The sequence below is a fragment of the Rhinatrema bivittatum genome, chromosome 7 (genome assembly GCF_901001135.1).
Source record: "Rhinatrema bivittatum chromosome 7, aRhiBiv1.1, whole genome shotgun sequence".
Lineage (NCBI taxonomy): Eukaryota > Metazoa > Chordata > Amphibia > Gymnophiona > Rhinatrematidae > Rhinatrema > Rhinatrema bivittatum.
In genome coordinates this window covers 253,282,169-253,307,457 of record NC_042621.1, presented here as the reverse complement: position 1 = coordinate 253,307,457, position 25,289 = coordinate 253,282,169, and the positions used below count along the sequence as shown (strand labels likewise).

The window sequence follows — 25,289 nt, the reverse complement described above, 5'->3', positions numbered from 1 at the left end:
GGCCCTGCTCGCCTAAATCCGCCCGGTTTTGGGCGGATTTAGGCGAGCAGGGCTCTTAAAATCCGCCCCTTAGAGAATAGCCACTGTCATTAGCAATGGTAACATGGAATAGACTTAGTTTTTGTGTACTTGCCAGGTTCTTATGGCCTGGATTGGCCACTGTTGGAAACAGGATGCTGGGCTTGATGGACCCTTGGCCTGACCCAGTATGGCATTTTCTTATGTTCTTATGTTTTTATATGCCCAAAATGGCCATAATGCAATTCTTGATAAATTTTTAAACTGAATTTTGGCCATTTCTGGGTTGGAAAGGGGAAGGGAGGAAGAGAGAGAGAGCACCTCTAGGGAAGCCCTCACAGTATGCAATTATTTATATCTTTGTAGGAGGGCCATCTAATAGGTCAAGGTGAGGTGTTGGTGCTGATGATGGTTTAGGGTTTAGGGGCCAGTTTCTCATGTAGAGTGAGTCATACAAACAGCACAGTACACCTTGGTGAAGATTTGGCATCATTTAGAGTGAGGAAAGTCTCACAAAGATTAAATTTTGTACTATGTTATCTCACCCTAGCTTGATGCTACCCTTTATATAGTCCATCAAGCTAGGGTGAGAGAACATAGTAGAAATGGCATCTTTGTGAGACTTTTCTCATGCCAAATGATGCCACATCTTCACCGAAGATTATTGTGCTGTTCTTACATCTCACTCTACATGAGAAACTGGCCCCTAAACCCTAAACCACCACCATCACCTAACCTCGAGCTAGTAGATAGCCCTCCTATAGAGATATAAATAATTCACTACTAGGAGGGCTTTGTAGATAGTTTCTCTCTCTCTCTGCCTCAGTGGTAATTCTAAAATGTCCATAATAAATGCCCTATTTTCTTAACATGGCGTTATCAATGCATTAAAATGCATTTTGATGAATCTAGGGGTAAGATAGCCGGCTATATTCAATAGTGTGGCTGCACTGTTGAATATGCCTCCAAAGTTAGCCAGATAAATGTATCTGGCTAACTTTGCTATCCAGACTGTGTCTGAATATAGACCTCTTAGCCTATCATTGCTTGAGGTACAAACTTAGGGGTCATTTACTAAGCTGCAATAAGCGTATAATGCATGAAAAACATCATTCTTTGCACAAAAACCAATGTTTATGGTGTCATATACTCACATTGTGCACATTTGCCCTAAAAAACCACAAGCTATTTAGAGGAGCTACTTTGCATGCATTTATATTATGCATAACATTTTCAAGTACATGCAAAACAATGTATCCATAGGTAAGCCAACACAAGTAAATTAATGAGGCTTGCCAGAGCCACATTATTTCCCTGAAAGTTAGCTACAATTCCCTTGCCACATGTACAGGCAGCCCAACAGAGGAAAATGTTTAAAGAATAGAACTAATAGTTGCACAGAAATGTCCTTCCCAAATCCCTCCATTTTGTCAAAATTTGACTCACAATTCCAAACACCTGGATCCTCCCACAACAAACAACATATTCCCTGGCAGTCTAGTGAACCTCCCCGGACCCCCTTGCTAACCTTAAAAAGTTAACCTTGTGGTCCAGTGAGGGCCAGCATCAACTCTTAGACTCTGGTCCCCACTGGACAACCAAAGTAGCTTTAAAGGTAAGGGGATCTGGAGGTGGGTGGGGGTGTTTGTATGGGGGGGGGGGTTGATTTTAGATAAAAGGGAGGGGCTTGAGAATGGGTTTCGGCATCTCTGCATAGCTATTAGATCTATATTTTACACTTTTTCCTCTGCTGAGCCACTTCTACAGGCAGTGAGTGGTTGGGGGGGGGGGGGGGTGTCTACCAAGATCCCGGGGTGATTTTGGCACATTGGGAAGGGGAGTTTCTGGGCTATGTGGCCCTTTAAGATGATGGTGGTCTTGAGTGAAGTGGGTCACCATTGGGGGGTTTTCTCCCTTTCCTTGCAATATTTTTTCTTGCAGAATTTTTCCATGAGATACTGTGGACAATTCTGGTCGCCGCATCTCAAAAAAGATATATTTACGATGGAGAAGGGTACAGAGAAGGGCAACCAAAATGATAAAGGGGATGGAACAGATCCCCTATGCGGAAAGGCTGAAGAGAATAGGGCTGTTCAGCTTGGAGAAGAGATGGCTGAGGGGGGATATGATAGAGGTCTTTAAGATCATGAGAGGTCTTGAACGAGTAGATGTGACTCAGTTATTTACACTTTTGAATAATAGAAGGACTAGGGGGCATTCCATGAAGTTAGCAAGAAACACATTTAAGACTAATCGGAGAAAATTCTTTTTCACTCAACGCACAATAAAGCTCTGGAATTTGTTGCCAGAGGATGTGGTTAGTGCAGTTAGGGTAGCTGGGTTCAAAAAAGGTTTGGATAAGTTCTTGGAGGAGAAGTCCATTAATGGCTATTAATCAATTTTACTTAGGGGAATAGCCACTGCTATTAATTGCATCAGTAGCATGGGATCTTCTTAGTGTTTGGGTAATTGCCAGGTTCTTGTGGCCTGGTTTTGGCCTCTGTTGGAAACAGGATGCAGGGCTTGATGGACCCTTGGTCTGACCCAGCATGGCAATTTCTTATGTTCTTATGTTCTGATATCATGGGGAATTCGTGATGATATTTTACAGTATAGGGGCCAAATATCTCAGGAACACCCCCCTCTATGATATTTTTTCCCTACCAAGACAAAATATTACAGCATAATAAATGGCCACCTTACAGGGTCATTCATCAAAATGAGTTATGATGTTATTGTGGGCATTTGGGCCCTAATACTTGTGATAATGTCATAATGCATGTGTTATTTATTGCATCGTTAGATGTGTATACAAATGTTTAGATTTTTGTTAGAGGGGAGGAGTTTATGAAACTGAGGGACATTTGATGTTGTCTGTAACTGCATAATACATGTTATCACACTGGAAATAACTATACCTTTTTTCCTGGTGTTAAGCTGTGTGATATGCCTGAAATGGGGTTCCTTCTGTTTAGGGAGGGGAGAAGGAAATGGGGAGGGGAGGGGAGTAGAGAGAGAGAGCCTCTAGGATGGTACACTTATTAGTCCTCTATTTATATCACTATAGGAGGGTCACTATAGGAGGGTCATCTAGTAACTCAAGGTGAGGTTTTGGTGGTGGTCTAGGGTTTTGGGGCCAGTTTTATATGTACGGTCAGACATTAGATTTCTACAATGTACTCCCGCCCTAGCTTGATAGCACCCAGGTAGAGAGTGTATCGAGCTAGGATGAGAGTAGATTGTAGAAATCTCATCTTTGTGTACCTTTCTTCATTCCAAATCACATCAAATCTTCACAGATGTGTACTGTACTGTTCGTACATCTGACTGTGCATGTAACACTGGCCCCAAAACCCTAGACCACCAAAACCTCACCTCGAGTTACTAGATGACCCTCCTATAGTGATATAAATAGTTGACTTAGAAACAAGCCTTATAAAGCCTCTTGTTCTCTTCCTCCCTCCATATGTTATAACAAAATAGTGTGTGGTAACTCCAAAATTACCTTAATCATGGGTGTTATTTATAGCTTTTTGATTAATCTAGGGGCTTAGATTGTAAGCCCTCTGGTGCAGGGAACTACTATAGCTGATTGTAACTTGTTTTGAACTTGAATTCAGAAGTTATGCAATTAAATCTGAAATCCAAATATGGAAAAAATAAAAGGGAGCCCATCTATAAAAGTTTGCCCAAGGTACCTTAAGTGGTTAAAGAAGTCCTGGGCCTAAGCGCACCACTGCCACAACACATCTTGGTCTAACTTTGTCCAATAGACAAATGTTACTCTCAGTGCCACACTGAATGCAAAATATTAAATAAAAATTACCAAATGGAAAAATAATTTGAATTTGCACTAATTACACTTGTTTTATTTTATCATATGGAAATATATTTGTATAAAGGCAAAATAATAACTTTAATTTTGACTTTATACAAATATAAAAATATTTTAACCTGTATTGCCATAGGAGAAAAATATGCAATTCAGCCTTCTATAAGTGTCAATGGTGGCACTTCTACAGCACTGCGGATAGGAGAGAGCACCAGGGGGCACTCTCCAGTATGGGACGAGATGTGTGCCCTTGCGGTGAAACGTCCTTACCCTGAGCCTTGACCGGACCTACACGCTTCCTTGAGGCCGCCAACGTAATGGAAGTCTCTGAATGGTCCTCCGACCATTCCAAGCACTTTCGGACTGCCGCTAGAGAGCGGCGGGAAGCAGCAGGCCGGATAGAGGACAAGGTAGACAAAGACATCGGATGTGGCAAGGCGGACGAAGACATCGGACGTGGCAAGGCAGACGAAAACATCAGGACGTTGCAAGACAATGAAGACTTGGAAGTAAACGAAGACTCTAAGGCCAGTACCGAAGGGTGCCCTCCACAGCGGACCACACCTTGGACTGATAAGACAGAGTTCATTCGAGGACAAAGGCAAACTTGGCTTGGAGATAGCCGAAGGCTCAGATGTTGAGGACGCTGAAGGCTTAGATGTTGAGGACGCCAAAGGCTCAAATGTTGAGGATGATGAAGGCTCAGACATTGAGGGTGCCGAAGGCTCAGACGTTGAGGACGACGAAGCTCAGAAGTTGAGGACGATGAAGCTCAAATGTTGAGGATGCCGAAGGCTCAAACGTGGAGGATGACAAAGCTCAAACGTGGAGGACTACGAAGGCTTAGACACTGAGGACGACGAAGGCTCAGATGTTGAGGATGACGAAAGCTCAAGCGTTGAGGATGATGAAGGCTCAGATGTTGAGGATGCCAAAGGCTCAGACGATGAAGGCGCAGAAGCTCAGAAGTTGAGGACGACAAAGCTCAGACGTGGAGGACGAAAAGCTCAAACGTGGAGGACGCTGATCCAAGACGGGACTCGGATGAATTATGAGGATCTTCAGTCTGTGAGATGAAAGAATCCCACCAGCGCCATACACACCGCAGCAGGGGTAGGCACGGACCACTGGGCCACCACGCACCCTACCAGCCCATCCGGGCTGGTTGCAGACCATGAGGGACGGGAAGATGGAACCTCAGGAACCTCTGGACATGAACATCAGGATACAGATGACATCAGGAAAACATCTGGAATAAGGACGAAGACAAGAGACCAAGGAACGAAGAACATAAGCACAATCCCTTAACTCTCAATTGTATTATGCTCTTAGTTAACTGCCCTCTCCGGCCTTATCTTTCCGGCTGCTTAAGCTTCCAAGTTTACCCTCCTTGTTGAATGTAACTTTTCTTCTTCTGTTAAATGATTGTTCTTTGTTACAGTTTACCCCGTTCTGTGTAAACCGATCTGATATGGTTATTAACCATGAAGGTCGGTATAGAAAAGAGCTAAATAAATAAATAAATAAATAAACATCTGGATGAAGACTCTGGATCCCACAAGGAACAGAGTGCCTAGGAGGAGAACAGACGTGGAGTCCTAGGGAGGACTTACTCCTTGCAAAGGCGAGGAAAGACTGACGGAAGAAGCCTTTTGTAGGCTGTAGCAGGAAACACCCCGGGAGGAGTCAGAAAGGAACCACACCTGCACTGGCCCTTTAAGAAGGGCAGAGAGGCACGGCTTCACCCCTTAGGAAGGGCAGGACCATGGAGAGCAGCGTCCCTGTTGCTGAAGTAGGACTGGAGCAGGAACTAGGCCTCTGAGCAGACCTTGAGGTGAAAGGCAGCATCCTGCCGCTAAAGCTGAACCACAGGCAGCTCCATACCACAGGAAAAGCCAGGGATAAGGCCCTCTCCCCCCCCCTCCCCGGGAGCCCAAGGTAGGATTGGTGGCCTCCGGGCCACATGGAAACACTGTCGGTAGCCTCCTGGCCACCTGAGAACAGCAGCACGGTTCTGGCTGTGCAGGAGGAGTGTCGGCGGCCTCCGGGCCATGTATGGAGCAGAAGCGAGGCACCAGCCACATGTGAGAATCTTCAGTGGTCTCCGGGCCGTATAAGACACAGTAGCACAGAGCCATGCCACAAGGGAGATCTCTGGCGTGGCTCCTGCCATGCCGGCACGATGATGGGCTCCTGCTGCTGCAGGGAACCTCGGCACGGCCGGGCATAAAGGTAAGAGACTGCAACAATTTCTTACTTTTTATATGCTTTTGGAAATAGCATTTTATTTACAGTGTTATGTTTTGTGGTGTGTACTTGTTTTTAAATAGAAAAAAGTGCATATTTAAAAAGAAAGTCCTACAATTTTTCAGAAATATGGTATGAGTGTATGAAACCAATAGGAGAAAATCAGAAGAAAAATGAAAATCATTTAATTTTAGGGAGGTGAGAGCTGACTCACAGTTTAAAATATGCTGCAGAGTGGCTGGCGCCATGGCCTGCCCGTAGTCCTGCATTATGAGGCACAGGATACTTGGATTTCTGAGTGACAGGCCCAGTGGTGGCAATGCACTTAGACTCTGGGGAAGGCAGGTGGCTACTGTTGTGACCGGGATGATTGCTTCCTGCACACAAGCAGCACTGAGGTTTGGTCTGAATGGAAACTTTAGCTCCATGTCTCTGCCAGTATTGGATCCTGTGTCATTGAGGCACGCCATATGGGAGGAGAATCTAGCAATTAGAAACTACAGTGCTATATTGCTATTGGGCTCAGTTCACACAGATTCTTTTTGGCCAAGAGATGGCAAATTCAGTAGTTTATGTATTTTAGCAGTTGTAAAAATAATCACAAAACAATTGCTAAGGCCTTGAAAAATTATTCTTGCCATGTGGTATGAGGGGGCCACCACTGACAGTCCAATTCACCAAAATTAATACAATTCATCTGCAGTACTCTGGCATATCTCTGAGCTGAATATATTTACTGTACTTCTGTCTGAGTACTTAAGCTAAATAGGTGAAGGAAGGTGTGAAGTTGCTCAGAACAGAAGTGATAGTGTTGAAAAAATGTGTTTGTAATGAGTAGAGCATTTCCTAATGTAGTTGTCTTCTATCATTTTTGCATTTCAGAGTCTGTATTATGTGAAGCTAAATACCCCAGTCACTTCCTGGTCAGATGACCATCTTTTGTCCCATCTCTCTACTCTCCAGACTTGTTTGATTTTCATTGGTCTGTATAGATAGGTCAACGCATTCTACTGTAGTGAAGGTGGAGTAGAGGATATAGCTTCTATGTTATGGTATGACGATGTGTGTTGTTTATTATGGTAATGGTCATGTTAGATGTGATTTTAAAAAGGAGGGATATAGATGATAACATAATAGATTATGGCAGATAAGGACTGTCCAGCTGTCTCCATCCTTGGTGTTCTATCGTTTTAGATAAATGAGCATACAAATTCTCATGCTTAGACATCACCCTGTGTCTCTTAGCTGATCTCTCAACCCTGTTCTTCTCACTGTCCTCTATATCTATCCTAAGCATGTGAGTTGAGCATTTGTTAATTTAATTGTCTTCTGTGATTTTCCTTTTCAGGATAAGTTGTATGTAAAACAAAATATTCCAGGGACTTTCTGGTCAGATGATCATCCTTAGTCCCATCCCTCTAACTTCCATGTTAGTTTGTTTTTCATTGGTCTGTATAAATGTATCAATTCACCTTTATAGTGATATGGTGACAGTGATATGGGATTTTGGAGTGTCACCTTCTTGCAGATGATATTCAATTCATTTCCCCAGTAGTCAGTCTAATATTTAGACATGATCAAGCTGGTACTCTTTGAAATTTGAATGTGTGCTTACAAGTGATCACTTTGTGGCTAAATACACACAAGCTTAAACTGAATTCATGAAATTAGAGCTATTCTGAACATAATTGGTGAACTAGCCTGAAGGTAGCAAAGGTGGTTCACCAATTATGTTCATTTTTGAACAGGAAGGATTTGTGGACCATTGTTCATAGTTTAGTTACTGGATAAACTTCCAAGTTGTTTCTCCCTGTTAAATGTAACTTTGACTTATTCACCGCTATTGTTAATTTCTCCAGTTATTGCTTCTGTTATTCCTATGTTCTTTGTAAACCGATCCGATATGGTTATTACTATGAAGGTCGGTATAAAAAAGTGTTAAATAAAATAAATAAATAAATAAATAAACTGATTATTGTAGCTCACTTGACCAGTGCCTTTCAGGGGTTAGGCTTATTTATTTTATTTTATTTTTTAATTTTGATTTATATTCCGCTTTTCACACTTTTTTTCAGTGCTTCAAAATGGATTACATTCAGGTACTGTAGGTATTTAAACATCAGCAGCTCTTACAAAATACAGTGGTATATAGCTGGTAACAAGAAGTAAGAAATTTGATCACGAAACACCTATATTGCAGGATCTGCACGGCCCCCTCATTGAACAACAGGTTAAATTCATAATTATTTCATTAGTCTTAAAATGCTTCATTTCTCTGCCCCAAGATATTTAGCTAGCAGATCTTCTTTGTTACTATGAACCATTTAGAGCATTGCAATCTTCCCAGCAAGTACTCTTAAGAAGTACAATTTTATTCAGCTGTGAGGTTGATAGAAACAAAGTGTATCGCCTTCCAGTATTATACATCAATCTTATAGAATCGTTTGCAATTGGAAGTTCTTTTAATGCTACATTATCTAAAATTTCAGAAAAAAAAGAAAAGACCTTACACTTTGAACATACTTTCACTTAAGGATCTAGTTAGATGTGAGAATACTGATTTTCTGACTTTTGATTATTGACTGCCTGATCTATAGAAACATAGAAGTGTGATGGCAGAATATGACCATACAGCCTATCCAGTAGACTAGATAGGCCATAGAATAGTAATAATATTGGGGAAGATTTTAAAAGATACGCGCGCACTCATGTTATAAAATCAGGGGATGGCGCGCGCAAGGGGGTGCACACTAGTGCACCTTGCGCGCGCCGAGCCCTTGGGGAGACCAGCTGGCCTTCCTCGTTCCCTCCAAGGCCACTCTGAAATCGGAACGGCCTCGGAGGGAACTTTCCTTTCCCCCCCACCTTCCCCTCCCTTCTCCTACCTGTCCTGCCCCCCAGCACGAAAAAAAAACCCCCTGTACATTTATTTCAGAAGTTACGCCTGCCAGAGGCAGGCTTAACTTGCGAGCGTGCAATCCCCCGCCCCAGCGGTCATAGAGAGGCCTCTGGCCACGCCCCTCCCCGCGACCACCCCCGGACCGCCCATTTCTTCAAGCCCCGGGGCTTTACGCGCACCACCGGGCCTTTTGAAAATAGGCCTGGCGCGTGTAACCCCCCTACGCATAACCCCCCTACGTAACCCTCCTGGATTTACTCGCGTAACCCTTTGAAAATCTGCACCATTGTTTTATTATTGTACTGGAGTACTGTAATCAAATTGAGTTTTATTACTGTATATACTAAGGATGTGCTGGGAAAAAGTTAGATTTTGTTTTTTAATTTCATTATTGGGGTTCTTTTTCCCACAAATTTCATTTCGCTTAATGTTTATTTTGATTTTGTAAGTTTATAAAAATGAAATAAACATAAAAAGAATCACCTCAAAAATGGATTTAAGAAAGAATCATGGCCTCCATACCAGCCATTCCTCCTATCCTGAACAATGCTGGGGCCAGGATCCTACCCAGTCCCCACTTACCCAGTCCAGAGGGTATCCGAAGAAGAGGCCTAGGCCTAGACTGAAGCTTTAGCCTGCTTAGGCCTAGGTTGCCATAAACTTGGCCTAGGCCACAAGCAAAGGCCTTGCTTAGAGACCTGGTCCCAATGTCTACGTCTGATGCTGTGGCCTAGGTCTGGTGCCTGGGCCTCATCCTAGGCCGAGGCCCAGGCATTAGCCCAGGCCTGACACATGGACCTCAGCCTAGGCCAAGGCCAAGGCCCAGGCCCAGGCCCAGGCCCAATGCTGGGTCCCTACACTGAGGAGGAAGACACCAGAATTAAGTTACTCCTGTGTGACTCCAGTGGAAGATGCATTTTTAGAAGACAAGAAAAAAGAAGAGGATCACTGCAGCCTGGTCACCAGCCTCTGGGCCTGGACCTGAGCTGAGGTTCAGGCATTGGAAACAAGCCACTGGTGTTGGGTCTGGGCCTTGACCCAGACATTGGAACCTAGCCTCCAGGCTGGGGTATGGAATTGAGCATAGGCCAAGGCCCTGGCATCAGGACCGTGCTTCTGGGCTGGGCCTCTGTGTTTGGCCAGGGCCTAGACTTAGGCATTGGCGGTAGTGCCACATTGTTGGATCCCTGACAAACGAGTTAAGTATGGATCAGGAAGTTTTCTGACCCTGGCAAAGCTTTTCAGTTCTGGGCCTTTGCTAGAATTTCCACTGAGGTCCTGGTGTCAGGCCGTGATGTAGGCCAAGATCATGGCATTGCACTCAGGCTAAGGTCTATTCCGAGATGAAGCCCTAGCCTCAGGCTTAGGCCTAGGCTAAGGTGGCAGCATCATGCTCAGGGGTATGCCATGGCTTCTCTCTTTGGGCCTTGATCTATCCTTAGTCAAGGCTCTGGCCTCAGGCCTGGGCCTAGGCAGAACAGGTGATTTTTTTTCTTTTTCAAAACAATATGCGAAAACCAACTAAATTTTGTCAGATTTTCAATTGTTTCATTTTGAAAATGAAATGAAATGAAATAGAAAATGACAATAATATTTCCTATTTCATTTCTAACAAATGCCTATCCCTAGTAGATACTGTGAAATTGATTGTACATAAGAACATATGAATTTCTATACTGGATCAGACCACGGCTCCATCAGTCCTGTTGCCAACAGTGGGCAATCCAGGTTGCAAGTACCTGGAAGGATCCCAAACAGTAGCTAGATCCCAGGGATGAGAAGTGGCTTTCCCCAAGTTTGTTTGGTTAATAACAGCTTATGGTCTTATCTATCCTGGAATTTTTCCAATCCTTTCTTAAAGCCAGCTATACTAACCGCCTTTACCACATCCTCTGGCTTTAAATTCTAAAGCTTAATTGTGCATCGAGTGAAAAAGAATTTTCTCCAATTTGTTTTAAATGTGCTACTTACTAACTTCAAGGCTTGTTCCCTAGTTTTTGTGTTTTTTGAAAGAGGAAAATAACTGATTCACATTTATCCATTCTATTTCACTCATGATTTTATAGACCTCTATCATATCTCCCCTCAGCCATTCCATCCCCTTTGTCATTTTTGTTGCCCTTCTCTGTACCATTTCCGGTTCAATTATATCTTTTTAGAGATGCAGTGATCAGAATTGTACACAGTACTCAAGGTGCGGTCTCCATCATGGACCATTACAGAGGTATTTTATCGTTTTTCATTTTATTCTCCATTCCTTTCCTAATAATTCCTAACATTCTGTTTGCTTTTTAACTGCCCCACACTGAGCCAAGGATTTCAAAATATCATCCACGAAGTTGCCCTGGGTTGTAAAACCTGCTGGGGTAGATTTTATAATTCTAAGGGCACGCATACTTTTGTTCACGCACCAGGTGCGAACAAAAGTATGCCGGATTTTATATGATACGCGTGTAGCCGCGCATATCTTATAAAATCCGGGGTCGGCGTGTGCAAGGGGGTGCACATTTGTGCAGCTTGCGCATGCCGAGCCCTGCGCGCGCTGCCCATTCCCTCCGAGGCCGCTCCGAAATCGGAGCGGCCTCCGAAGGGAACTTTCCTTCCGCCTCCCCCCACCTTCTCCTCCCTTCCCCTACCTAACCCACCCCCCGGCCCTATCTAAACCCCCCCCACCTCTGTCACAGAAGTTACTCCTGCTCGAAGCAGGCGTAACTTTACGCACGCCAGGCCGGCTGCCGCTTTCTGTGTTCTGGTCCGGGGGCTGGTCTGGAGGCCGCGGCCATGCCCCCGGAACATCCCCGGGCCGAAACCACGCCCGCGGAACCGCCCCCAGATGACGTGCCGATCGCGTTACGCCCCCGACACACCCCCCGATGACGCGCCATCCGCGTCACGCCTCCTGACACGCCCACCCCAAGAAAGCCCCGGGACTTACCCCATGCCGGAAGCCTATGCAATATAGGCTCAGCGCACGCAGGGGGGTTTTAAAAGGGTTACCCACGTACCTTATGCGTGTAACCCTTTTAAAATCCGGCCCAATATGAACTTAATGTTGCATAACTACAGTGTGGGTTACTTTTACTTATGTGCATCTCTTTGCACTTGTCCACTTTAAATTTCATCTGCCATTTGGATGCCGTCTCACAAGGCTGTCCTGCAATGTCTCACAATCCGCTTGTGATTTAACAATCTTGAGGCTTGAATTAAAGGAGGGAAATCAAGAATGAATAAATATATTTTGTTAGAGTGCTGGCATCCACCAGCTCTTCTGGCAAGTTATTTCAGGCTCCATTATCTTCCTTTTTGGTTCTTATCCACCAGCACCCAGATCTCCTAAATCTTACCATCAAGTTTTGTGATAATTTAAAGAGCCACTAAATCTAATGAGGCTATTGTCCAAAATATCCAGTCATCCTATGCTTATTGATGTTAGGATCATAGCCATCATCGCTCCAAACACATTATCCCAGCTTTTTTAGAAGATTAATACAGTCGTACAGCTGCTGTTAAAGTTGTAACCATGACCAGTACATGCAAAGAAAAAGTCCAAGGAGAACACATCAGTAAATATTTTTTAAATAGCACCATGAACCTTGTACATAGGCTGTATCATTACAATTTTAAATATATGATTGGTGGCATACACAATACCAGATATATATTTTAATTTGTTTATTCCTCTATTTCCCATTGTTTTCTATGGACTTGCATGGCTGAAACTGAATAATAAAAGTAGATAAAGAGCGTGCTTAGCATTCAAGTGTTGACAGCTTGCATTCTTGACTTCAAGTCCTCCCTCCCCTGGCTCTTCTGGCCTGACATCATAGTCTCAGCATATTCGGAATGGTTCTTCTGCACCTCTTCCATGTATGTATGCATGAGGTTATCTAGAGGGTCATGCGTGGGATACATATATATTGAGTTTTATAGGTATTGAAATGAGTCCAATAATATACTGAGCGAATCAGTGAAGGAGCCATCCTACAGAACCATATAAAAGCATGAACCTTCTGAAGAATGTACATTTTTAATTCTGATTATTTTGTCAAATATTCTTTGGCCATAAATATTTTGACTTTGGTTGCAATCTTATAAGTAGTTTTTATAATTTCAATCAAAATAATATGCCAGGAAATTAATACATTTTCTGATTTAAGGCAATATAAAATGCAGATTTCTACATATAACTGTGATGAGTCAGGAGAAGGATATGTTACTATACGTTGATCTGACTCTGCTTAATTTTTTCAGAAAGCTGGTGAAGCTGAATTATCATAGTGACATACACTGCCTGAGTTTTTGATACATTTATCTTGAGAAAGGCAGGAAGTCTATGGATTGTTTATTGATGAATGCAATTAAACATATGATTCCAATTAAATCATTCTGTCTGATGATTTCTCAATAATAATAATCTCATGCATTGTTAAGCAGCATGCAAAGCAGGAATTTCCTTAAATTAAGAGACATTGTTTCATTTTAGTCTGGTGCCAGAGACTGGCACAGTGCCTTGCAGGTGGATAAAATAAAAAAAATGAACAATAGGCATCATGAAATCATAGACTGGAGCAGGAATCATGGACCAGAAGATTGCCCTGAATTTCTAGATGCTGAAGTGCAGATCAAACCTCTGATAAGTTTTTAAGTGAAATGACTTTGGTGCTCTCAATTCAGGCACTACCTGAAAAATAGCACACATTCCATAGGTAATGCAGTCTGGTGTAACAGCAAAAAGGAAGGAAAGAAAAAGTAATTGTACCCCAAATCCTCCAGAAATAAAACTGTAGAAGAACTGGCAAATTATAAGACTTAGCCAGCCATAAGTGAGGAGGAAGAATGGAATTTTATTTTTTTTTTTTAGCAAAAATATGGGGGTTTCTTTTGCTAGTTATTCTATGCATTGTATCAGTTAATGGTAACCGTTAATTATTAGAGATCCCTTCTAATTGGGTTTGTTAACAACTCACTCATTCACTAATTGACTTATACTTTCCTTTGGTTTCAATTGCAGAGGCAACATTGCAGCACTGTCTGTAACATTATCTTGCTGAATGCAAAATGAAAAAAAAACAAAATACTCAAGATGTTCCAGCTGTTCTCAGAAGATTTTAAACAAGTTGAGCAAGGGATGAAGCAGCTGGAAATCTCTCAGAAAAGCTGACTTCCACAAACTGTGCACCAGAGCAAATTTATTGCTAATTACTGTGATTTGAAACAACACTGTGAGTAAAAACTGATATCAAATGGTCCAGCCAAGGAAGGTCATTGTTTGCTGAATGGTGTACATACCTAACATACTAACAACTATTGCTTTTTTTCCAAACTTTGGATAAGAAATGATTTAATTGGCTAATTCGTTTCTTGAGAATGAGGGGGTCCTTCTTTAAATAAGCAGCTTAAATGATAAAGGGGAGGTCTGGTCATACCAAGTTACTTCACTGGCATTCCTCATATAAAATCCAGGCTTATCTTGCAGCAACAGAGCCTCACCTTCCAACTCCACTGTGCAGCCCTCAACCATTAAGTTGCCTGAACACAACACTTTCTGAGCCTCCCGAGGACTAATTTGGATCCTTGGGGGTGGGGAGCGGAAGGTAGCCATGTTCCAGGCTAACCCAAGTCTGAGCCTGTCTTAGGGCCTCATTTTCCAATATTGCATGCGATACCAAAAAGGAGTGTTACCTTATGCTAATAAGCATGTGTATCACAAATTGCAATAACAGCTATGCAACACACTCTTATCACAAATCACACTATTAATCCAATTTAAACTACATTGCCAGTATATATCACAGTTCACAATGTTTCCAGACAGCCTGTGTCAGTATCCTGCAGGAGAGAGAGAGAGAGAGAGAGAGAGAGAGAGAGAGAGAGAGAGAGAGAGAGAGAGAGAGAGAGAGAGAGAGAGAGAGAGAGAGACAGACTTGCTATAGTGTTGCCTCCCTAGACAGGTATTTGTATCCCTATGGTAGGCCCACCTAGTAACTCGAGGTGGGGATTAGGTATTAGTGTAGGGGGTTGGGGGCCACTTTCACATTCAACATGAGACGTACGAACAGAACAGTGGTCTCTTGTGAAGATTTGATGGCCTTCGGAGTGAGGAAACTCACTCCAAGATGCGATTTGGGCAATGTTCTCTCCACCTAGCTTGATGGACACTCTACCTGGGCAACAACAAGCTAGGTGGAGAGAACATTGTCCAAATCGCATCTTGGAGTGAGTTTCCTCACTCCGAAGGCCATCAAATCTTCACAAGAGACCACTGTTCTGTTCGTACGTCTCATGTTGAATGTGAAAGTGGCCCCCAACCCCCTACACTAATACCTAATCCCCACCTCGAGTTACTAGGTGGGCCTACCATAGGGATACAAATACCTGTCTAGGGAGGCGACACTACAGCAAGTCTCTCTCTCTCTCTCTCTCTCTCTCTCTCTCTCTTTCTTTCTCTCATAAACCTTTACCAGCCTCTAGGAAGGAAGAGCAGCAGGAAAGACTGGGAGCATGCAACACACCTGCTGGTGCTTGGTGACACACTGGTTGAGAAGTGCTGCTCTAGATGTAGGTACATTTTCAGCTGGAAAGCTAGTCATCTAGGTTCAGCTGAAAATTTGCCAAAAGATAACCAGCAGACATTTATCATTAAAGCTACACTTTGACCTAGGTTGATGAATACTGTCCAACTACATACAATACTCATAGTTGAGGTATAGTATATTGCAGCGCTTCTCAACCGGTGTGTCGTCTGCTCCCGGGCTCTTCTTCCCTGCTGCCATTGCCGCCGGGCTAACAGCACGTTCAAGCCCAATGGGAACGGCAGTGGTGTTAGAGGAAGCTGTGGCTCCTGCAGCTGGACTTTTCTTCTTCCCATGCCTGCCCTGGAACAGGAAGTGATACACAGTGCAGTGCGCGGGAATGAGAAAGAGCCATGCCACGACAGCAGCAGCAGTATCGGCCCCCGAACAGTAGCGTGGCCCGGAGCAATCGAAGCAGCAGGCAATCGGCAAAGGAGACAGCAGTATACCGCGGATGATGAGATTCTTCTTTTCTTCCCTGCAGGGGCTGGAGGAGGCTGCTGCAGCTACCGTTTGTGCCTCGGTGGGGGGGGGGGGGGGGGAAGGGGGGAGAGGAAGTGAGTGAGAGAGAGAAGACAGACAGCCTGTGTGTGATTGACAGCATGCATTTGATTGAGAGCATGTGTGTAATTGAGAGCATGTATTTGATTGAGAGCATGTATGTAAGTGTGTGAGAGAGAGCATGTATGTGATTGAGAGGAACTGGTCAGAGAGGTGATCTGTGTATATGTGAGAGACAATAAAAGTGACTTGACTGGAGTGTGTGTGAGAGAGTGAGAGATTGGTCAGGGAGGTGACTGGTGTGTGTGTGTGTGTGAGAGAGAGAGAGAGAGAGAAAGAAAAAGCATGGAAGTGAGAAATCTGGGTATGTGAGAAAGCATGGGAGTAAGAAGCCTGGTGTTGTGGGGGTGTGTGTGAAAGAAAGCATGGGAGTGAGAAGCCTTTATATGTGAGAGAGAGCATTTATTTATTTATTTATTTATTTATTTACAACTTTTCTATGCCGTCGTTTAGTAGTGCACCATCACAACAGTTTACAGTTAGGCACAAATATGTGGTTTCTCAATTATCCATAGGGTGCCATTATTATACGGTTACATAGTTCAATAATATACTCTAAATGGGGAATGGGTGTGGAGAAGCCTGTAAATGTGAGAGAGAGCATGGGAGTGGGAAACCTGTGTGTGTTTGTGCATGCATGAGAGAGAGACTGGTTGGTAAGGTGATGGTGTGTGAGAGAGAGAGACTGGTGTGTGTGTACGTGAAAAAAAGAAAGTGATTAAGGGAATGAGAAGCCTGTGCATGTGGAGAGAGCGAGCATGGGAATGAGAGAGAGACTGGTGTGTGTGTGTGTAAGAGAGAGAAAGTGATTATGGGAATGAGAAGCCTGTGCATTTGGAGAGAGTGAGCATGGGAGTGAGAAACCTAGGTGTGTGTGAGACACAGTATGGGAGTGAAAAGCCCATATATGTAAGATAGAACAAGGGAGTGGGAAGCCTGTGTGTGTGCATGGCATGAGAGAAACTGTTCAGGAAGGTGACTGGTGTGTGTGTCAAAGACTGGTTGGGAGATGATTAGTGTGTGAGAGACAGAAACTGGTCATGGGGGTGTGACTGGTATGGTGTATGTGTGTGAGAGACAGAGAGACTGGTCATGGGCCCTAAGGAAGAGGACCATGAGTATACAGCTTAGCCACTACTGCTGCTTCTGGTGTGTGCTACGGCCTGCATGGAAGAGGAGTAGAAGAGCTGCTGGAGGGGGTAAGTAAAGGCGGATTTTTAAGTTTATTTTTCTTGATTGACTGCCCTTTTAATTATTTAATATTTTGTGATGTGTCTGCTTTTTTGAAATATTTTATTGGTGTTTGGAGAATTTTTAATAGTTTTTATGAGTTTTTAATTGTTGGATGTTATTCTGTTCATAGCTGTTTTGAAACATTTATTCTGCTTATTAGTATAGTTTTACAATTATTTCTGTGTGGGGATCTATAGCTGCTTGCTAGTTCTGTTTTCCTAATTGGAGGTGTCTTGGTGTTTAGGGCCTGATTTAATATTTGTAGTGTTGGCTTTTCATAGATAGGGTTGCTTCTGTTTGAGTGCATTCCATTCTATAGATGTAACTGTGTGCGGATTAGTTTTTGTGCATAACTGCAGATCCTGAGAGTATGTTAGGTCGATTCTGTGTCTGTTACCGAGATGAGATATTTTACTAGCATGTAAGCGTTTAATCAGAAAAAAGGTTGAGAACCACTGGTATATTGTATAACTAGTTTCAACATTTAGCAAGGCTAGCAAGCCCAGGCAAGGTCAGACAAGTCCTAGCTTTAAATTCAAGCTAGCAATGCTTAATCTCTTATTTTAACCATAGCTTTTAAATTTAAGCAAGAAAATATTACTTTTTTCTTGTAGAAAATGGGAATAAATGCAAAAATGTCAGATTGCTTCCAAAGAAGTTAATGGGAATTGGGCGACTATGGTCTGGGGACTTCTGTACTTATACCAGCCTCAGCCAGAAGTAAATCTCTTCAGGTTCTGGGTTGCCAGGAAGTGAATAAAAGGTATGTATTCTGTCAATGAATAGGTATTAGCAGGCTAAGTTGAATATTTAAGGGAAGATTTTAAAAGCCCTACACACATAAATTCCAGCGTTTATGCGTGTGGTTGGGCCTTGTGCGCACCAGGCGAATCTTAAAAGGGGCCCGGCCACATGCGTAAACGTCGATACGCACATAAGAGCTGGGCATCTTCAAAGGGGCGAGCCAGAGGGCATGTTCTGTGCGGGGATTGACGGGGCGGGCCGGGACAGCACCATTGCTTGCTGTCCCAAAGACTTGGCTCCCAATGCTCGCAACTTATTTCAAGTCAGACCCTGACGTAAGTAATAAAACAAGTGTAGAATAAATAAAGGGAACCGTTAGTATCCAATTATAATAAACACATATGACTAACTGTGAGAACTGGTCATAAGTTACCTCAATATCAATGATTTGCTGTTAAAAATTATTCTTTATTAAATCATTTCAACAATATTATTTAATTATCGAGCCAAAGACCTCAGAACTGGCAAAACGGTCTGAATGACAGCAACTTTTATGAGCCAGTAAGTTCAATCACTGGTCTTTATAGTCTCATTTTTTCTTTTTTTGTAAAAACAAAATTATTTCCCATTTCTGTTGGAAATAAATATCATATGACTTTGTTGCAGAAAAATTCGTTTTAAAGCACTCCCTTACTTGAAATGTGACCAAGAACATTTTTGGTCACATTTCAAGTAAGGGAGTGCTTTAAAACGATGTAGCCATATTTGATGGCTTAAGAGAGCCCAAACATCTTAAGGTCGAGAGAGTACTGTGAGTAAGAACCAAAAATAAATCTTTCTATAAAAACTGATGCTTAAAATGGATATTATAAAATGCTATGTGAACTGTATTACTTTACAGAATCCGCCCTGATGAAGCGTTGTGCGAAACGTTAATGTTGGCGGGGATGAGCAGCACAGACTTGTTATGAAAAAAAGAAAAATCTGCAACAAGTTTAAAGGTAAGTGCTTTCTTTCATGATGTCGGGAAGGTTTCAGATACAACAAACAAACATATTATCTGAAACTTAAATATGTTAACATGCTCTATCTCGAAACGATGAGTTACAAATCAGATGGGCTGTTATAAAGAACATAAGTTGCTGTGATATCAAAGCTGCAATAGAACGTCATTAAAACTCGGTTGAAGTATAGCACCTAAAGTGTGAATCAAAATTGCTGCGATACCAATATAGCAGCAAAGGCTTCCCTTTAGACAGAATTTTTCTGCAACAAAGTCATATGATATTTATTTCCAACAGAAATGGGAAATAATTTTGTTTTTACAAAAAAAGAAAAAATGAGACTAATGAGAAAAATTAAGACCAGTGATTGAACTTACTGGCTCATAAAACTTGCTGTCATTCAGACCGTTTTGCCAGTTCTGAGGTCTTTGTCTCGATAATTAAATAATATTGTTGAAATGATTTAATAAAGAATAATTTTTAACACCAAATCATTGATATTGAGGTAACTTATGACCGGTTCTCACAGTAAGTAATAAAACAAACAAACAAAAGAATAGGTAGGGTTTAGGAGGTGGGGAGGAGAGGGGAAGGGGAAGGAAGGTTAGGTAAGGGTGTAGGGAAGTTCCCTCCCAGTCCACTCCTTAATTGGAGCGGACTGGGAGGGACCTGGGGAAGGTTGCATTAATTCTCCCCCTCTTGAGCGTGCTGGCCGCACATACACGTGCAGATTATAAAATCCGGTGTGCAAGTGCACTTAGCTCACGGAGTATCTAATATGTGCACGCTGGCGCAAGCATGTTATCAAATCAGCACATCTATGTGTGCGCACCAGGAAGCACGTGCACTTGGACGCGCACTCACATTGGAAAATCTACGCCTTATTTTTATTGACTAATTTCTCCCAAATATCTTTTTTTTTCACAGCCGTTGCTATTTAGGAAAACCTGAATATCTCCTAATATTCATCCTCTGAAGCTGATGCATAATTTTCTGGCAGAATTGTTTAAAGTCCTGAATTTGGGCAAATCAAGTTCTATATTTAGGAAAATAAAAAGCAATGGCATTAACTGGATAGCAAAGAGTGTTTTCGTTATGTGCTTTCAGCAAGAAGAAATAAAGGTCAATAAACAAGTTTTGGCAATACCTTTTTGTTGGACTAAGTTAATACATTTCTCCTTTCATCAATTCAGCACAAAACAAGTGAAATATGATGTTGACTGACTATTCAAATAAGTCATAGGATGTATGATGATGGTGTGCAAACGTAAAGGGTAGGGGTGGGTAAAAAAGGGTAGACAAGGGTGACGTTTGAGAGCGGTGAAAAGACTGACAGAGAGGCAGCAGGATTTTGACTGGCATTGAGTAAGGAAACTCATGTCTCTACTGAGTCCTAGAGAAGGAATAGTTTTCTAAAACTCACCATACAATGGAAATGTCTGCGAGTACAATATACCCACAGCCTTTACTAAGGATTTTCAAAGTGAACTTATGCGCTTAACTTTGGTCTGAAAGTCCTTCTTTAATTTGGCCAGGTACACAAGGAATTGTCCATGCACAAAGTTACCTCTGCTGCAAGCAGTGATGTAACTTGCTTGGTGTAACATATACTTAAAAAAAGCGGATTACATTCAGGTACTGCAGGGTGCATTTAAAAATACAAAAGGGCACACATAAATTTGTATTCACCACAATGCTTATTCCCAGTCCATATAAAAGAACGCATGAAACCAGGTTATACCATTTACTTTTATGCGCGTTGTGCCTGGGGCTGCTTCATAACAACTGTTCACATTCATAAAATCAGATTGTACGTGTGTAAAACGCTTTGAAAATCAGGCACATTATGATTGTTTTGACCATTTTAGTTTGCAGTGTCTTGCATGCCACGTTAGTTACAAAGTTCTGTTTTAGTATTCTGGATCATAAGTCATTGATGCAGCGATCTGGCCTGGAGACATGGCTTCCCCTGCTGAGGTGTCACCTTACTTTTCTCTGTGATGTGCGAGAAATGAGCTGATAAAGAAAAACTCAGCAAGAAGAAAGAGTTAGCAGGCTGTTTTTGCCTTATGAGATACAAGCTGTTGGAGACACTTACCTGAGGCCTGAGCAGGTGCTGACACTGACTGCAGAGCCAGGATATCGCTCCACATTCCCATGGTAGTAGCAGTGATCCTAAATGCAAAGAGAAAGAAAGGCAGCCGTAATGATCACAAATTCTGTCAATCATCTCCTTTTACATTGGTATTTTTCAACTTCATATGAAAGCTATCCCTATTTAAAGGCACTGTCATGATTCTACCACTATTTCCTTTTATTTTTATCTAGTGTTGGACGAAAGCATTCTAGCTAAAAGTGGTACATCTTTGGTTCCCTAAAATACTATTAGTAAGAGAGCAAAACAAAACAAAAAACTACAGTTCTAATAGTAGTAAAATTATTGTTAATTATTTGAAGGGAACAATATAGTGGGAATGGGAAGTTAATTACATTAAGTAGCTAATGCAGTCAATTTTGATATCTGGAGTGTTCTACATGTCAGCTTAAAGCCCAAAGGATCACATTAACTAAGGTATTTCTTTGCACAGTTTTGTGTGTTTATCAAAAAAACAAAAAACCCAAACCTTAATAAATGCATTCTGCAGTACATTGAACTGGATGGTTTTAGCACAGTCCCCAATAATCTGGTGTCTACTCAGGATCGCAAGATCACTACACATAAATGTGGCACTTGTACCAACACAGCAGGGTAACATTTGTGTACTGTAGATGACAGGCTTATTTTACTATGGCAACCAAATGACTTCTTATCCCTAGAGAGAACAATATCACAAAAGCAGGATATTATTGCTCTAAGGGAAGCTAGCACCGTTCTAAAGGAGCGTGTATAGCATCATTTTCCTATTGTAGCTTGCCATTATATTGCATCAAGAAATGGAAAAGAGATCTGAATAATGAAAACAGGAAACAGCATAAACACTGGCAAGTTAGATTAAAGCATTGATAAGGAAGGCAAAGAATTTGAAAAGAAGTTTGCCAAGGAAGCGAAAATTCATAGTAAAAACTTTTTCAGGTACATTTGAGGTAAAAAAAAACCTGCGATGGAGTCATTTGGACCATTATATGATCAAGGGGTAAAAGGTTGTCTGTTAAAGTGCATCCTCTGTTAATCTCATTATATATCACAAACCCAGAGGAACTCGGCTCAATTTTAAAGCCAACCATATGTTTTATATATATTTATTTCCAAACAGCATCTTATACAATTTAACAAAAAGTGCTAAGTGCAATACATAATATCCCCATTAAAAAACATACTCACATACACACCATACATACCCTCACATACCAACACATACTAAAAACCCCCCTAATACATAAATACTGCTAATACCCCCCACCATATCCCCAAATGTTACAATACATCCTTATTATTAAACATTCACTGTTATTACCGATACCAAGTATCTGTTATTAATTAACATATATCAATTAACATATATTACATTGTACCAGATATCTGTTATACATAAAAACAACTCTTAAATATCATATCAGATACAAAGTATCTACCATATTAACACAATCATTAACTTAATTTATCCAATGTAATATCTGATATTGTAATGCCCGACGGGACACCCGTTTCACCCCTTCCTTGGGGCTTCCTCAGGGATGGAATTCAGTATTATACATATACCCCCTCTATCATCATGTTCCTCATGTGTATTGATCAATGTCCATGTTTTCATAAAGAGATATTAGACTCCAATTCATTAGGAGGATATCAATTGCACACAGCCGACACTTTTCCAGCTGACAAAAGAATATATTACATAAAGTTAAAAACGAATGTCTGATTTATAGCAGGGATAACCACCCTACACGCCATCACCTTAAACCATACCAACCAGATAACTTCAAACCGGCGAAACTGTTTCCCGCTGATTACCAAAGGCACTCATAATTGTAAATGCATGGCGTACATTCTCATTACATCATTGATGATCTCACGAAACAGGCACCCAAACAGTCTCAGTATCTGTGTAAAATCAAATCAATAGTTCTTTAATAGTTCATATTCCCATATATCTCATCAAAAATATCAGGTTCCTTTTTTTGATATTATTAATGATGAGATATATGGGAATATGAACTATTAAAGAACTATTGATTTGATTTTACACAGATACTGAGACTGTTTGGGTGCCTGTTTCGTGAGATCATCAATGATGTAATGAGAATGTACGCCATGCATTTACAATTATGAGTGCCTTTGGTAATCAGCGGGAAACAGTTTCGCCGGTTTGAAGTTATCTGGTTGGTATGGTTTAAGGTGATGGCGTGTAGGGTGGTTATCCCTGCTATAAATCAGACATTCGTTTTAACTTTATGTAATATATTCTTTTGTCAGCTGGAAAAGTGTCGGCTGTGTGCAATTGATATCCTCCTAATGAATTGGAGTCTAATATCTCTTTATGAAAACATGGACATTGATCAATACACATGAGGAACATGATGATAGAGGGGGTATATGTATAATACTGAATTCCATCCCTGAGGAAGCCCCAAGGAAGGGGTGAAACGGGTGTCCCGTCGGGCATTACAATATCAGATATTACATTGGATAAATTAAGTTAATGATTGTGTTAATATGGTAGATACTTTGTATCTGATATGATATTTAAGAGTTGTTTTTATGTATAACAGATATCTGGTACAATGTAATATATGTTAATTGATATATGTTAATTAATAACAGATACTTGGTATCGGTAATAACAGTGAATGTTTAATAATAAGGATGTATTGTAACATTTGGGGATATGGTGGGGGGTATTAGCAGTATTTATGTATTAGGGGGGTTTTTAGTATGTGTTGGTATGTGAGGGTATGTATGGTGTGTATGTGAGTATGTTTTTTAATGGGGATATTATGTATTGCACTTAGCACTTTTTGTTAAATTGTATAAGATGCTGTTTGGAAATAAATATATATAAAACATATGGTTGGCTTTAAAATTGAGCCGAGTTCCTCTGGGTTTGTGATATACAAGGGGTAAAAGGGGCATTTAAGGATGACAAAGCCATAGCAGAGAGACTAAATTAATTCTTTGCTTTGGTATTCACTGAGAAAGATGTAAGAGACATACCATGCTAGAAACAATATTCAAAGGTGATGATTCAGAGGAAATGAAACAAATCTCAGTGAACCTCTAGGATGTACTAGGGCAAATTGACAAACTAAAGAGTAGCAAATTGCCTGGACCAGATGGTTGTGATTGTGTGTACTGACAACTTCCTCATTCTACCTTAAGAAGCCTGGCTCAGGGTTTTAATCCCATCCTCCTTAAGGCAGAACACCACAAGGGATTCTGGGTGAAGGGAGGATCTCTTCACTCTATTATAAGAATCCAGGCCTAGAAAACTTGAAGAGGTCTCCTGGAATTGGTAAGGTCTCACAGTACATCCATATACAGTATGTCTATTTGATATTTGTGCCTGATGCAAGATGAGCTAGTATTTTGATTTCTGTAACTTTGAAGCACTGTAAATAAATACTTGGACCAGAATTAATTTAGTCAAGTCTAGTTGTGTTCCTTGGCTATTCCTGAGGCAGCTGCTGACCTGAATTCATTACAATGGTATACATCCAAGTGCTAAAAGAACTGAGAAATTAAATTGTAGACCTGCTTTGGAAATTTGTAAATTATCATTAACATTGTCTATGGTAACTGAAGCCTGGAGAGTTGCCAATGTAACGCCAATTTTTAAAAAGGGATCAAGGGGTAATAGAGGAAACTACAGATCAGGAAGTCTGATGTCCATGCTAAGCAAAATGATAGAAACTATCATAAAGAACAACATTGTTGAACATAGTTTAATGGCAAAGCCAACATGAATTTAGCTAAGGGAAGTCATGCCTCACCAATTTGCTTTATTTTTTGAGGGCATAAATATACATGCAGATAAAGGCGAACCAGTTGATATAGTGTATCTGGATTTCCAAAAAGCATCTGACAAAGTCCCTCAAGAGAGACTTCTTAGGAAATTAAAATGTCATGCGATAGGGGGCAGTGTCCTATTGTGGACTGCAAGCTGGTTGAAAGATAGAAAATAAAGAGTAGGGCTAAATGGTAAATTTTCCTAGTGGTGAAAGGTGAATAGTGGAATGCCCCA

General features: G+C 41.5%; 1 protein-coding gene across 1 annotated transcript in view; it reads right to left on the bottom strand.

Moving 5' to 3' along the window:
* Positions 1-25,289, bottom strand: part of ADAM12 (ADAM metallopeptidase domain 12) — a 968,421-nt gene that overhangs the window by 371,288 nt on the left and 571,844 nt on the right. The window contains exon 5 of the mRNA XM_029610036.1: positions 21,209-21,285. Coding sequence (XP_029465896.1) covers positions 21,209-21,285 — 77 coding nt within the window. The remainder of the gene's footprint in view (positions 1-21,208; positions 21,286-25,289) is intronic.